The sequence below is a fragment of the Vombatus ursinus genome, unplaced genomic scaffold, assembly GCF_900497805.2.
Source record: "Vombatus ursinus unplaced genomic scaffold, bare-nosed wombat genome assembly UNPS02014807.1, whole genome shotgun sequence".
Taxonomy (NCBI): Eukaryota; Metazoa; Chordata; class Mammalia; order Diprotodontia; family Vombatidae; genus Vombatus; species Vombatus ursinus.
Window position 1 is genome coordinate 6,851,682 of NW_020954585.1, and position 15,442 is coordinate 6,867,123.

A 15,442-nucleotide genomic window follows, 5' to 3' on the forward strand; every position below is an offset into this window, starting at 1 on the left:
TGAAACACTAATGCACTGTTGGTGATCCAGCCATTCTGGAGAGCAATTTGGAACTATACCCAAAGGGCTAACAAATCACCCATACCATTTGACCCAGCAATACCTCTTCTAGGTCTGTATCCCAAAGAGAACATAAAAATGGGGAATGGACCCACATGTACAAAAATATTTATAGCAGTTCTTTTTGTAGTGGCCAAGAATTGGAAATGAGGGGATGCCCATCAATTGGGGAATGGCTGACAGCAATGCAAGGATCTAAGACAACTCCAAAAGACTCATGATGGAAATGCTATCCACATCCAGAAAAAGAACCACAGGGTCTGAATGCAGATGGAAGCATACTATTTGTTCTCCTTTTCTTCTGTTCTTTTGTTTTATTTCTTCTTTCCTGTGGTTCCTTCCATTAGTCCTAATTCTTCTATACATCATGACTAATGTGAAAATATGCTTAATATGAATGTACAAGTACAGCCTATCTCAGATTACACGCCGTCTTGGGGAGGGGGGAGGAGAGAAGAGGAAAGGGGAGAAAATTTAAAACTTAAAATCTTATGGAAGTCAATGTTGGAAACTAAAAATAAATGAATTATTTTAGAAAAAAAGCTTTTTAAATTATAAAGTGTTAAATAAATGTAAAAAAAAGTTTATTCCCCTTCCTCTATGACATCTGAGTTAGTATTTCATGTGTTGAAAATCCCAAGGGGGAAACCCATAAGCATCTCTATGAGGCTTCTGATTTCTCAATTCAGAGAATTCAGGGTCATTTTCCTGCCATTTGCCAGATAACTTAAGTGTATCCCGTAAGTGTGAATCATCCCTTGTTTTTGTTCTTACTCCTAAAACCTGTCAAAAAGGCCTCCCCCATTTTGCCCAATAACAACACCACAGATAAAACAGATGGGCCCACTGTACCTGGTACTGTAGATAAGACCCTCCATATCCACCTTGTTATCTAACTATAAATCAAGGATTATTTCAGTCCAATTATTTCAATACTTTCATTCCCTTCAACTAATTACTACGCTCAAAGAACCCAAAGTGCAAAAGGTTAAATCTTGCATATATATATGTGTATGTGTATATATATATATATGTATATACATATATGTATATGTATACACACACACACACACACACACACATTTAAATATAAAAAGAGCAAACTGGGAAGCCATATTTGGAACTGCCACACACACAATCTGAAGAGCTGCCATACCATAGTTCCAATCTGGACACAGATTTGGAGGCCTGCAAAAATAAGTCAATAAGCATTTATTAAGCTCCTACTATTTACCAAGCACAGTAGGAAGTGCTGGAGGTACAAAGAAAGGCAAAAATAGAAAACAAAAACAAAAAACAGTCCTTTCCTCTAAAGGTGCTCACAATCTGATGCAACATGAAAACAATAACATAAAAACAATAAATTGTAAATAATTTTAGAGGGAAGGCACTAAGATTAAGTATGATCTTCTTGCAGAAGGTGAGATTTTAGCTGAGATTTGAAGGAAGCCAGGGAATCCAGGAGATAGGGATGAGGAGAGAGAGAATTCGAGGTATAGAGAATAGCCAGTGACAATTCAAGGAACTGAGAGATGGTACATCATGTATAAAGAACAGTAAGCAGGCCAGAATAGCTGGACCACAGAATTTCTGGAGGAGAATAATATATAAGAAGACTAGAAAGTTAAAAGGGCACCAGGTTGTGAAGAATTTTAAATATCAAACAGTTTATATTTGATCTGTGAAATCATAGGGAGTTACCATACTTATTTAATGTACTATGCATAATATTCCTTTATATTTATTTATTAAGTACTCAGAACACCTATAATGATAACTTCTGTCAAAAAAGCTCCAAATTAAAATTTATATTATATAATAACAAACTATAAAATTTTATTCTGCTATAATTATGAAAATTTTAAATATAAAATTATAATTATAAAATAATTACAAACATTTGATGTGGGACATTCTATAATAATTAAAAGTAGCAAACCAGCAAGAACTCATATGTTCACTAGTATCTCTAAAATTTCACATAAAATTTCTTTATTTTAAAAATTTTGTTGAACATAACATTTTAAATAATTTACAACTTGAAAGATGTTTAACATAATACAACAACCACATATAACATTAATTTCAATGTTGAACTTTTTTATTTGAGCAAAAGTTTGCAACATTTGAGCCAACACCAGATGAATGCAGTCTTAAATCTGGTTCCACACCGATTTTATTTCTGTTTCTCTAATTAAAACAAAAATAAAGTAAAAATGCTTGTTCACACAAATATGTGGCAGGATGTGGTAGAAGAATTTTACAAGCTTTCTAACTGACAGATGAAAATTCACTTTTTATTTTTAGTCAAAAATGTATATTGTACTATAAGAAATGGCAAGCAGGGGGCAGCTAGATGGTGCAGTGGATAGAGCACCAGCCCTCAAATCAGGAGGACATGAGTTCAAATCTGGCCTCAGACCAAACACTTGACACATACTAGCTGTGTGACCCTGGGCAAGTCACTTAACCCCAATTGCCTAAAAAAAGAAAAAGGAAAAGAAGAAAAAAAAAAGAAATGACAAGCAGGATGATTTGAAGAAAAACAGAATCAGGAGCAATATTTTTTGATGAAGAACTGTGAATGACTTAGCTATTTTCAGCAACACAATGATTCAAGATAATGCCAAAGAACTAATGATGAAACATACTACCAGCCTTCAGAGAAAGAACTAATACTGATTGAATACAGATTGAAGCATGCTATTTCTCACTTTCTTTCTTTCATTTTTTTATTTTATTTGAGTCTTCTTATACAAAATGACTAACATGGAAAGTTATACATAATTGCACATGTATAACCTGTATCTGATTGCTTACTGTCTCAGGGGAGGAAGAGAGGGATAGAATTTGGAACTCAAAACTTTAAATAAACATGTTTTTTAAAATTGGGAAAGAAAGGAAAAATGTATAAGCTCATCATTTCTCAATGATGTCTGCAGTCCAAAATCTATTGGTATGTCAACTATATTTTCTCTTTCATCCACTGTCAATTCAATAGCCAGAGATGAAGAAAAAGTATTAAATGGGTTTCTAATCCAATTTAATTTCTTGGATATTTCAAGAACATATTCTTTGAAAGTCACTTCAAAAGTTTCAGGTGACCACTGATTTCTTTGACAGCTTGATCCAAAGATACTTCATTTTCTAATAAGAAATTATGTAATGTAACAGAGCACTCAGTACCATTTGCAATCGGTGATTCCAGAATTTTACTTTCTTAATCATACTTTTTACTTTGTCTTGAACAATGAACATAATTGTATTTGTATCCTGAAACAGTGTTGAGTTCATAAATTTTTGAAAAGTTTTCTGCTAAATGCGCTAATCTTTGTAGCCATGTGATATCACTTGTACACTGAGTTGAAAATAAAGGTCAATTAAGAAAACAGCTAAACTCTTCTCTCAACTCAAATAGATAAATAATAACTCTACCACAGAAAAGCAACCTAATATCTGCGTGCATTTAGAAGTGTAAAATATTTACTGTCTATATCTGCAAAATATTTACTATCTCTACAAAAAATGGTAATCTTAATTTTTAAAAATTAATTTTTGAAAGTATCATCTAATACACTTTTAAGTTGTGGAATTCTCTTTGATGCACGAACTTGTTTATTTTTTTTAATACAATATGTATCCATACTTGTATTCACATTATTTTTTAAAATACAGAAAACAAATCCTGAGAATTTCCTATACATCAATTTTGCTCTATCTGCACAAATTCCAAAAGAGGATCAACTAATTTATTTTTCTTCAAAATATGAATGGAGACAGCTAGATGGCTCAGTAGATAGAGCACTGGGCCTTGGAATTAGGAAGATCTGAGTTCAAATCTGGCCTCACACACTTACTTGCTGTGTGACCCTGGGCAAGTCACTTAACTTCTTAATCCACTGGAGAAGGAAATGGCAAACCATTTCCATATCTTTGCCAAGAAAAACCCCTAGACAATATGGCCCATGGGGTCATGAAGAGTCAGACACGACTGAATGACTGAATAACAATTAATTATATTTAAAATGTTATCCCCAGTGTTATTTCCTGTTAACTCACAACAAAACGTCATATTCTCTTGCACTCTACCATCATTAGTTGGTTGTTGTCCATTGTTCTCAAAGAGTGTGAGGGATTGTCTGATGTTGGCTACGTGCCACGTGGGGGTTGTGGCAAGATGGGGCAGGGACAAGATATTAGGAAGTAACTGGAGCTTACGCTCTCGAGGCAGGGGGCTGTGCCATGTGGAGTTGTGGAACTGGGATAGGAACTGGATACGGGGAAGTAACCGGAGCTCACGCTCCCAAGGCAGGAGGCTGTACCATGTGGAGTTGTGGTGAACTGGGATAGGAACAGGATACAGGGAAGTAGCCGGAGCCTGTGCTCCTGAGGCAGGGGGCTGTGCCATGTGGGAGTGGGACGGCAGAGAACGAGCTCCCTTTGTCTAGTCCTCTCCCTAGGTGCAGCGCTAACCCCAGACGTCTCCTTCCGGTATTCGGGCCTAGCTTCCTTTGTCACGACCTCTCCCTTTGTGCAGCACTAACCCCAGACGCCTCCTTCCAGTATCTAGGCCTAGCTTCCTTTGTCACGTCCTCTCCCTTGGTGCAGCGCTAACCCCAGATGCCTCCTTCCGGTATCTGATCCTACAATCAGTCACTGGTAGGCGGGCTGAGGAGGAGGGGCTAGGAAGGTATATAAGGGGCGGTAGGGGTCAGAGCTCGCTCTCTTGCTCTCTCTTGCTCTTGCTCGTGCTTTCCGGCTTGGCCTTGCTGTGATGGCCTCTGAATAAAGTTTGAGTGCTTGCACCTCCCGATCGGCTCGTCTCTATGTTTATCCAGGTGGGCTCCGAAGACTGGTAAGTATGACCCTGGCAGCCTGCTCCTGTTAGAAGGAGAGTGCACGGCCCCGACCGGCACAAAAGAGGACCAAAATGATATCACTAAGTTGGAGACAAGGTATAGTGTGTCTGACTGTGGCTGATCAAACCAATATGACCTCAGAAGGTTCTACCATAGACTGGGTACAAATAATCCACATGAACATTTGGAGTGGAGATGTCTCTAAATTTGAGCACTTCACCTTTCTTTTCAGCTATTATGATTCCACTTTGTTTATTCTTTGATGCAGGCACACCATGCTGGGGGCCAGGGGAGTGGTGGTCCTATGCCAGTGTCTCCCATGTCTCACTACTGATTCCAAAGTTAGTTGAGAGATCTTGAGAATTCTTGTATTGCTTCTAATGACCTCCATATGAACACTTGCCTTGTGTTAGTTCTCCATAAAATAGTCCTTTAGGCAAACATACATTTGGCATTTGAGCAATGTGGCCAGTCCATCAGAGTTGTCTCTGCAGTAGTTTGAATGTTTGGCAGTTAAGCTCAAGAAAGGACCTCAGTGTTTTCTACCTTATCTTGCCAGGTGATCTTTGGAATCTTTTTAAGAAAATTTAAACGGTAATGATTCAGTTTTAGATTTTTATTTATTTATTTATTTATTTTTAGTTTTCAACAGTCACTTCCCCAAGATTTTGAGTTCCAAATATTCTCCCCATCTCATCCCTCTCTCCACCACAAGATGGCATGCATTCTGTATACCCCTTCCCCTAATCTGCCCTCCCTTCTATCTCTCCCCCCCTTCTCTTATCCCCTACTCTTCTATTTTCCTGTAGGGCAGGATATATGTCAATACCCCATTTCCTGTATTTCTTATTTCCCAGTTGCATGTGAAAACAATTTTTTTTAACATGTGTTAACATTTGTAACTTTGGGTTACAAATTTTCTCCCTTCCTCCCTCCCCACCTACCCTCATTGAAAAGGCAAGCAACTCAATACAGGTTATACATGTGTAGTCATGCAAAACACTTCCATAATAGTCATGTTGTGAAAAACTAAGTATATTTCCCTTCATCCTATCCTGCCCCCCATTTATTCTATTCTCTCTTTTGATCCTGTCCCTCCTCAGAAATGTTTGCTTCTGATTATCCTCTCCCCCAATCTGCCCTTCCCTCTATCATCCCCCTGCTCTCTTGTCCCCTTACCCCCTTATTTTCCTGTAGGGTAAGATAGATTTCCACACCCCATTGTGTATGTTATTCCCTCCTTAAGCCAAATCCTATGAGAATAAGATTCACTCATTCCCTCTCACCTTCCCCCATTTCCCCTCCACTGTAAAAGCCTTTTCTTGTCTGTTTTATGTGAAATAATTTACCCCATTCTACTTCTCCCTTTCTCCTTCTCCCAGTATAATCCTCTCTCACCTCTTAATTTTATTTTCCAGATATCATCCCTTCATCTTCAACTCACCCTGTGCCTCCATCTATTTATCTATCTACATATAATTTTTTCCCTCCCACTACATATTGACAAAGGACTCATGAGTTACAAATATCATCTTTCCATGCAGGAATGTAAACAGTTCAACCTTAATAAGTCTCTTATGATTTCTCTTTCCTGTTTACCTCTTCATGTTTCACTTGAGTCTTGTATTTGAAAGTCAAATTTTCTATTCAGCTCTGGTCTTTTCCTCAGGAATGCTTGAAAGTCCCCTATTTTGCCCTGAAGGATTATACTCAGTTTTGCTGGGTAGATGATTCTTGGTTGTAATCCTATCTCCTTTGCCCTCTGTAATATTATATTCCATGCCCTGCGGTCCCTTAAAGTAGAAGCTGCTAAATCTTGTGTTATCCTGATTGTGTTTCCACAATACTTGAATTGTTTCTTTCTGGCTGCTTGTAATATTTTCTCCTTGACCTGGGAATTCTGGAATTTGGCTACAATATTCCTAGGAGTTTTCCTTTGGGGATCTCTTTCAGGAGGTGATTGGTGGATTCTTTCCATTTCTATTTTACCCTCTGGTTCTAAAATATCAGGGCAATTTTCTTTGGTAATTTCTTTCTTTCTTTCTTTCTTTCTTTTTTTTTTTTAAGGCAATTGGGATTAAGTGACTTGCCCAGGGTCACACAGCTAGTAAGTGTCAAGTGTTTGATCTGAGGCCGAATTGGAACTCAGGTCCTCCTGACTTCAGGGCCAGTGCTCTATCCACTGTGCCACCTAGCTGCCCCTCCTTGATAATTTCTTAAAAGATGTCTAGGCTCTTTTGTTGATCATGGCTTTCAGATAGTCCAATAATTTTTAAATCCTCTCTCCTGTATCTATTTTCCAGCTCAGGTGTTTTTCCAATGAGATATTTTACATTGTCTTCTATTTTTTCATTCTTTTGGATTTGTTTTCCAGTGTCTTGATTTCTCACAGAGTCACTAGCTTCCAATTGCTCCATTCTAATTTTTAAGGAAGTATTTTCTTCAGTAAGCTTCTGGACTTCCTTTTCCATTTGGCCAATTTTGCTTTTTAAGGCATTCTTCTTATTGGCTTTTTGGAACTCTTTTGCCATTTGGTTAGGCTATTTTTTAAGGTGTTATTTTCTTCAGTATTTTTTTGGGTCTCCTTTAGCAAGGTGTTGACTTGTTTTTCATGAGTTTCTTGCATCACTCTCAGTTTTTCCTCTACTTCTCTTACTTGCTTCTCAAAATCCTTTTGGAGCTCTTTCATGGTCTGGGACCAATTCATATTTTTCTTGGAGGCTTTGGACGTAGGAGCTTTGATTTTGTTGTCTTCTTCTGGTTGTATGTTTCGATCTTCTTTGTCACCAAAGTAAGTTTCTATGGTCTGACTCTTTTTGCGCTGCTTGCTCATGATCCCAGCCAATTACTTGAGATATAAGCTCTTTGTTAAGGTAGAGGTCTATTTCCAGTGTGGAGAATGTACTGTCCCAAGCTTCGGGGATTTTGTGCAGCTGTTTTCAGAGATACTTCTGGGGACCTGTAAATTTTCAGTTCTTCCAAGGTGCTATGATCAAGGGCGAGGTGTTTACTCCTTTCCTGGCCTATGCTCTGGTCTATGAGTGACTGCAAGTGCTCTTTTCTGTCCTGGAACTGTGAGAAGGATTTCCTCTCCACCACCACTAGGAGCTCTGCCATGCCAGCGCTCCTCCTCGCCCCAGGACCACCACCCAGACCTGTGACCCAGATCCAAGCATGGGCAAAGCAAGAGAATCCTGCACCAGCAAAAAGATCTCTGCAATCCCTCTCTGATCAGCCACTCAATTCCCCCTAAGTCCATGAGCGAGAAGCTCAGGAAGCAGCCCCCGCCCCAGGGCCAGGCTCGGGGACTGAAGCTGAGACCACCGCGCTTCTCTCTCTCACCAAAGACACAGATTTTTCCCACTGACCTTCTAAGTTGTCTTTGGCGTTTTGGGGTTGAGAGTCCTGGAAACCACCACAGCTGCCTGTGATTCAGTCCTCTGAGGCCTGCTCCAGGTTCACTGTGGTCTGTGCTCCCACGCCGAACTGCGCTCCTCTCTCAGCGCTGCGCAATAGACCTTTCCAATCAATCATCCAGATTGTCTTGGGCTGGAAATTTGTTTCACTCTGTCTTTTTGTGGGTTCTGCTGCTTTAGAATTTGTTTAGAGCCATTTTTATAGGCATCTGGAAGGGTTTGGGGGACAGCTCAAGTAAGTCACTGCTTTTACTCCACCATTTTGGCTCCACCTCTCAGTTTTAGTTTCAGGTATGGTGCTGTTGCACTGTCCAAGTTCCATAAGCATATAACAATGAGGTCAACACAACAGTTCTGTAGACCTGCAGTTTGGTAGGCAGTCTAATACCTTTGTTCTCCCATACTTTACTTCAGAGCATCCTAAATACTGAGCTAGCTCTGGTAATGGGCATGTCAACCTCATCACTTATGTGGACATCTCCGGAAAGTCTACTGCCAAGGTAAGTGAACTTATCCATAGCATTCAAAATTTCTCCATTTACTGTGATCTATGGTTCCATACAATGGATGGTATGGTGTTAGCTGATGTAAAACTTCTGTTTTCTTGGCATTAATTGTTAGGCCAAATTAGCACAAGCAGTAGAAAATCAATCTGTACTTTGCTGCATCTCAGCCTCAGAGGCTACAATGAGTACACAGTCATCTGCAGATAAAAAGTCACACACCAATTCTCCCTCCACTTTAGTCTTGGCTTGTGGCCTTTTCAAATTAAAAAATTTACTGTCAGTGTAGTAGCTGACCTTGACGTCATTTTCATCCTTGTTGAAGGCTTCTGATAACATCACAGAAGACATCAAGCTATAAAGCATGGGTGTAGGCACACAAGCCCTGCTTCACTTCACTGGTGGCTAGGAAAGCATGAGAGCATTGTCCATTATCCGGAACTTGGGCAAGCATGCCCTCATGAAACTGATGTACATTGGGATCTGAAAAGGATGCTTTTAATATTTCTATTTTCTGCTTTTAACTATAAAATTTTTATGCCCTAATATATGGTACCATGTAAAGGTACCATGAACTACTGAATTTCTGAATTCCTTTCTATTCTCATTCACTTCTCTCCAGATAGCTATCATAGCTAGCTGATCTAAAATTCTATTCATTTCCTTGACTGCTTTCTTATTTATTTTTGTTAGATTTATTTATTTATTATATCAATAGATGCAGGAAAAGTTTTTGATAAAGAACAACATTCATTTCTATTTTTAAAAAAAACACTTGAAAGTATGGATATAAATGGATTTTTTTCCTTTAACTGATAAAAACACATTTACTTAAAACCATCAGCAAGCATTATTGCTAATGGGAATAAGCTAGAATTCTTCCAGTAAGATCAGGTGTGAAACAAGGATGCCCACTATCAACAATATTATTCAGTATTGTATTAGAAATCCTAGCAATAGCAGTAAGAGAAGAAAAGGAAATAGAAGGAATCAGAATAGCAAAAGAGGTAGTAAAATTATCTCTTTTTGCAGATGATATGATGACATACTTGGAAAATCCCAAAGACTCAACTCAAAAATTAGCTGAAACAATGAATAATTTTAGCAAAGTAGCAGGATACAAAGTAAATCCGCATAAATCTTAAGCATTCCTATATATCACAAACAAAAACCTGCAAAAAGATAGTAAGAGATATTCCATTTAAAATAACTCTAGACAATATAAAAAACCTGAGAGTACACCTGCCATAACAAACCCAGGAACTATATGAACAAAATTATTCAAAACTTTTTATATAAATAAAATCAGATTTAAATAACTGGAGAAATATTAATTGTTGATGAGTAGGCAGGCCAATATAATAAAAAGACAATTTTACCTGAAGTAATTTATATATTCAATGCCATCCCAATTAAATTACCAAAAAATTATTTTACTGAGTTAGAAAAAATAATAGCAAAATTCATTTGAAAGAACAGAAGGTCAAGAATATCAAAGGAACTGATGAAAAATGTAAAGGAAGGAGGTTTAGCTATACCAGATCCTAAATTATATTGTAAGGCAGTATTTATCAAAACTATCTGGTACTGCCTAAGAAATAAAAAGGTAGATTAGTGGAACAGAGTAAACCTACAATTTGTAACAGCAAATCACTATAGTAACCCTGTGTCTGACAAGTTTAAGGTCTTAAATTTTGGGGATAAGAATTCATTATCTGGTAAAAATTGTTGGGAAAGCTGGAAAGCAGTCTGGTAGAAATTTGGCATAGACCAATATCTTACACCATTTACCAAGATATGGTCAAAATGGATATATAACCTAGATATAAAGAGAGAGATTACAAGAAAATTTGAAGAACATAGAATATATTACCTATCAGACTTATGGAGAGGTGAACAATTTATTAATAAACAAGAGACAGAAAGTGATGTGAAGTGTAAAATGGATACTTTTGGTTATATTATACTAAAAAGGTTCATACAGATAAAATAACTGTAGTTAAGATCTGAAGGAAAAAAGAAAATTGGGGAAAAAATTTATAGACAGTTTCTCAAAGGTCTCATATCTCAAATATTTAAAGAACTTTGTCAAATCTATAAGAATACAAGTCATAATTGATAAATGGTCAAAGGATATGAATAGTTTTTCGATGGAGAAATCAAAACAATTTATAGTGATATGAAAAAAATGCTCTAAATCATTATTGATTAGAGAAATGAAAATTAAAACAACCTTGAGATATCATTTCACACCTATCAGATTAACTAAAATGTTTGAAGGGGAAAGTGATAAATATTGGAGGGGATGTGGAAAATTTTGGAAACTAATTCATTGTTGAGGGAACTGTGAACTGATCCAACCATTTTGGAGAACAATCCAGAATTGTGCCCAAAGAGTTATTAAACTGCCTATACCCTTTGACCCAGCAATACCACTACTAGATCTGTTTCCAAAAGTGATTAGGGAAAAAGGAAAAGAACCCATACGTTCTAAACTATCTATAGCAGCACTCTTTATGGCGGCAAAGAACTAGAAATTCTGAGGATGCCTATCAATTGGGGAATGGTTGAATAAGTTGTGGTATATGATTGTGATGGAAATCTACTATGCTACAAGAAATGATGAGTTCAATGATCTTAGAAAACACAGATAGACTTGCATGAAATAATGAAGAGCAAAGTAAGCAGAACCAAGAGAATGCTGTATACAGTAACAGCAAATACTGTTTTAAGAACAACTGTTACTAAGTAATTTTGACTACTATAAATATTCAAATTAACTAAAAAGGACCTATGAAGGAAGACACTATCTACATTCAAAGAAAGAACTGATAAATAGAAGTAGTTATAGAATGATTTTACACATAAATACAAATTTGTGTCTAATGGTAGCCATCTCTAGGACAGGGGAAAGTGAAGGAAGGAAAAAAAGGGAAAAAAAGAATGTTACATAATAATTTTAATATATATTTAAAGAGAATGGCAAATTGTACACAATAGATTTGCAGTTTTATGTGCAATCACCTTTTTTCTATTCTACTATGTTATGGAAATGCTTGTTTTATTTCTTAAGTTCAGAATTTTAAAAAAGTGATAATCTGTATCTTAAGGAAACACTCAAATTTTATCCTAATGGATTTGTTTATCTAATAAATAATTGTTTTAATACTTTAAAAAATTCCTATTATTTTGAAATTATTCACACACATGTGATAGGTCCTTCATAACTAAGAAATATAACTGAGAAAAAAAAAGAAACTGACATATAATACTGATGAACCTCTCTAAGGCAACCAAATTTTGCCATAATTTTCCACAAGCCCTCATGACTGACAGTATCAAAGGCCTTGGTCAGAACAATGAATGTTGTGTACAGACCTCTGTTCTGCTCCTGGCATTTTTCCTGGAGTTGCTGAGCAGGAAACAGCATATCAACTATTCCTCAGCCCTTTCTGAAGCCACCCTGGCTCTCAGGTAGATGACCATCATCCAGTTGAAGAACTCTGGCCAGAATCTTGCCGGCAATGACTAGGAGAGACACCCCTTCCCCCCACCCCCGTGATTGTCACGGGACAACCTATTTCCCTTTTCTTTATAGAGATGGGCAATGGAAGCATCCCTAAATTCCTGGGGGACAACCTCGTCTTGCCATATAACCTAGAAGATTTCAGTCAGTTTTTGTATGAGCCGCCTTGGAAACCTCAGGTGCTTTGCCATAAGAGAGGAACCTAATGACATTCAAAGCCTCTTGCAGTTCAGCTAGAGAGGGACTGACTTCAATCTGAGGTCAGTGGCTTCAGAACTGATTGATTGATGACTGCTGAGAAAACTATGGAAGTGTTCAGCCCATCTCTGCAGGATCATGTCCTTATCACTAATCAACGAGGTTTCATCAGCACTGAGTAGTTGAGATGTACCATAGGTACCTGAAGGCCTATAAACAGCCTTCAGGAAAAGTGCTTTGGATTGTTACTATCAGTATAAAACTGAATTTCATCTGCCTTCTTATTGAGCAAAAAAATCCTCTTTCTCTCTAAATTTCTCTTGCACTTTGCTTTTGATGGAATTAAATGCTGTCTTCTTAGAGACTCACAAATTATTCTACTAGTAAATGTCATGGAGTTCTTATTTTTCACTTAGCAGCCTCTGTATTACTCCATCATTTTTTATCAAACCAATCTTGATGTTTGCAAGTATCCTAGCCCTGATGAGTAAATGCAGTGCTGTACAACAAATCTCTAAAAGCTGCCCATTCCTTTTCTGCTCCACTTCCCTCCAAGTTAGCAATGAACTGTTCATGCTTGGAGAAGCACACTCATCTGTTGACTTTGTCTTCTGGTAGTCTGTGCCTGCTCTGGAGTTAAAGTCACCCAGGACTATAAACTTGCCCTCTTGCAGCACATTGATTATGAGGGTCTCGAGAACTTGATAAAAATTTTCTTTGATTTCATCAGGGACTGTGATGGGGGGAGCATATATACTAATGCTGGTGGCGTGGCACTTTCCTGCAAGGTGCAATCACATTGTTGTGAGTCTGCAGTTCACTCCTTTTGGTAGGCATACAAGCCTGTTGACTAGCTTAATTTTTATTGCAAAACCTATGTCAGCTTCACTCTGCTCCCCATCACTGTGACCACTCCAGAAAAAAAATGTGTATCCAGCTCCAACTTCAGTGAACTGGCCTTCATTTGCCAACCTTGTTTCACTCGGGGCCACGGTTTGGATGCAATACCTGCTGAGTTCTTTTGGAACAAGAGCTGTTCATCTTTCACCTGTTCATCTGTATTTCATATTGTCCATAAGCATGCACACATTCCACATACCAATGATGAGTGGAATCATCTTTGCAAAAGTTTTTGTACATTTGGGGGAGTTTTAACTAAAGGGTGGTCCCCACCTGCTGTGGCAAGCAGGCCAGGGTTGGGTGAAGCAGACCATTTTAAGGCACCTTTTCTAACCGCTTCCTCACACCAGGAGGTGAGTCCTTTAAAAAGGCTGCTCAGATATCCAGAAGGCTGCTGAATCCTGCAGCTGCTTCAGTCCAGTGAGAAGATGACCCCATGGCTTGAGCCAGCTGTGTGCAGGGTTATGACTACAGCTCCCAGGGTACCCACACCTGCTGCTTCATCACTCATCTGTTGCCACAGGACTTTAAGGTAGGTAAAAACAATAAGTATGATGTCTTTTGATTCATGCATAAATTGGATTTAAAAGTGAGGCACAGTTCCTGAAGTCTTCAGCCTCTCTTCCAGAGTCATCAAAGTCCAGTGGCAAGGTAAAAGTCAAGACAGCTAACAATGGCTTGGAATGCAGTGGATGACGTTGGAGTCTTCTATGTCTGACCAAGCTTAAGTGCACCAAAGCACCTGCTTCAGTCACCTTCATGGACATTCGAACAAATTATTCTCATCTGTCCATTCCACCAGGGGAAGTTTTCACGTTCACCAAAGAGTCTGAGACCCCTCCGTTATCCTCACCCTGGTTTAGCCTGTCTGCCAAAATGGTTTGCTGGGGTGTGGCGACTGCACATGCCACAATTTCTTGGAATCACAGGTGAGAGGTAAATTAGATGGGCACCAAAGGTGGAAAGCAGCCCTGAAAATGGCTTATCTAATGTACATAGCATAATGTACATTTCATCTAATTGCAAAGTATACATGTCACTTTTTGAAGTCTTTCTACAATAACTGATTCAACATCATCAGATATATCATGCATCCAACAGGACACCATATTGTTAGAAAGGAGTATCATTTGTAATTTCTTAATGGAATCAAGTCCATGCATTTGATAATCTCTTTGGCACAAGGAAAGGTAAATTTTTCTGCAACAGCATGAACTTCTCCATTTTTGGTGATTTGATAACTTTTTTAATAGGAAGCTTCAATTACTTTTCTACTTTCTTATTTATTCTTGGAAATAAATGAATTATAGGTTTTTAAATCTTGGTCTTTCCACTAAAAAGATCAACAGGCTTAACAAAATATCTTTCATGTTTTGATTATAAATGTTGAGACAAAAGAGATTTTAAGCTGCTGTTTGCATGAATTTCTCCACAAATTACACATTGTATTCATGGATATCCATTGTCACCAAGAAAAGACAAAAACAAATTTAACATATTCTTCATTATATTTCCCCTTTTTCATGCCCACCATAAAACTGGTATCTCAAACATCTTTGTGTATTATTTCAGAATTGTAACCCATCAAAGACTTTTTATTAATTTCCTATCACAATATATTGATTCTGAATGAATATTGAGACTTCTCATTAACACATTTTTCAACATTACTTTTTTAAAATAAACATCCAGTCTTTATCCAATGATTCACTGAAACTGCTATAATTTTAAAAATAAAATAAAAACATTTCTGTAATTTCATTTCCACATTCAATACTCATTAAAATACATAACAATACCACACCAGAACAACTGATGCAAACTCAACACACCTAAAATTGAACTCATTATCTTTCTCCCAAAACCTGCTCTTTTTCTAACTTCTCTATTTCTCCTGATTATACCACCATTCTTATACTCAGGCTTGAATTTTGGGGAATCTATTTTTGACTACTCCTTTTCTATCACTTTTTATATTGA

At 37.6% G+C, this 15,442-nt stretch overlaps 1 protein-coding gene across 1 annotated transcript in view; it reads right to left on the reverse strand.

Moving 5' to 3' along the window:
* LOC114051990 (cytohesin-3-like) overlaps nt 1-9,204 on the reverse strand; it is a 54,307-nt gene extending 45,103 nt beyond the window's left edge. The window contains exon 1 of the mRNA XM_027874397.1: nt 9,117-9,204. Coding sequence (XP_027730198.1) covers nt 9,117-9,204 — 88 coding nt within the window. The remainder of the gene's footprint in view (nt 1-9,116) is intronic.
* Nucleotides 9,205-15,442: the final 6,238 nt, after the last annotated feature.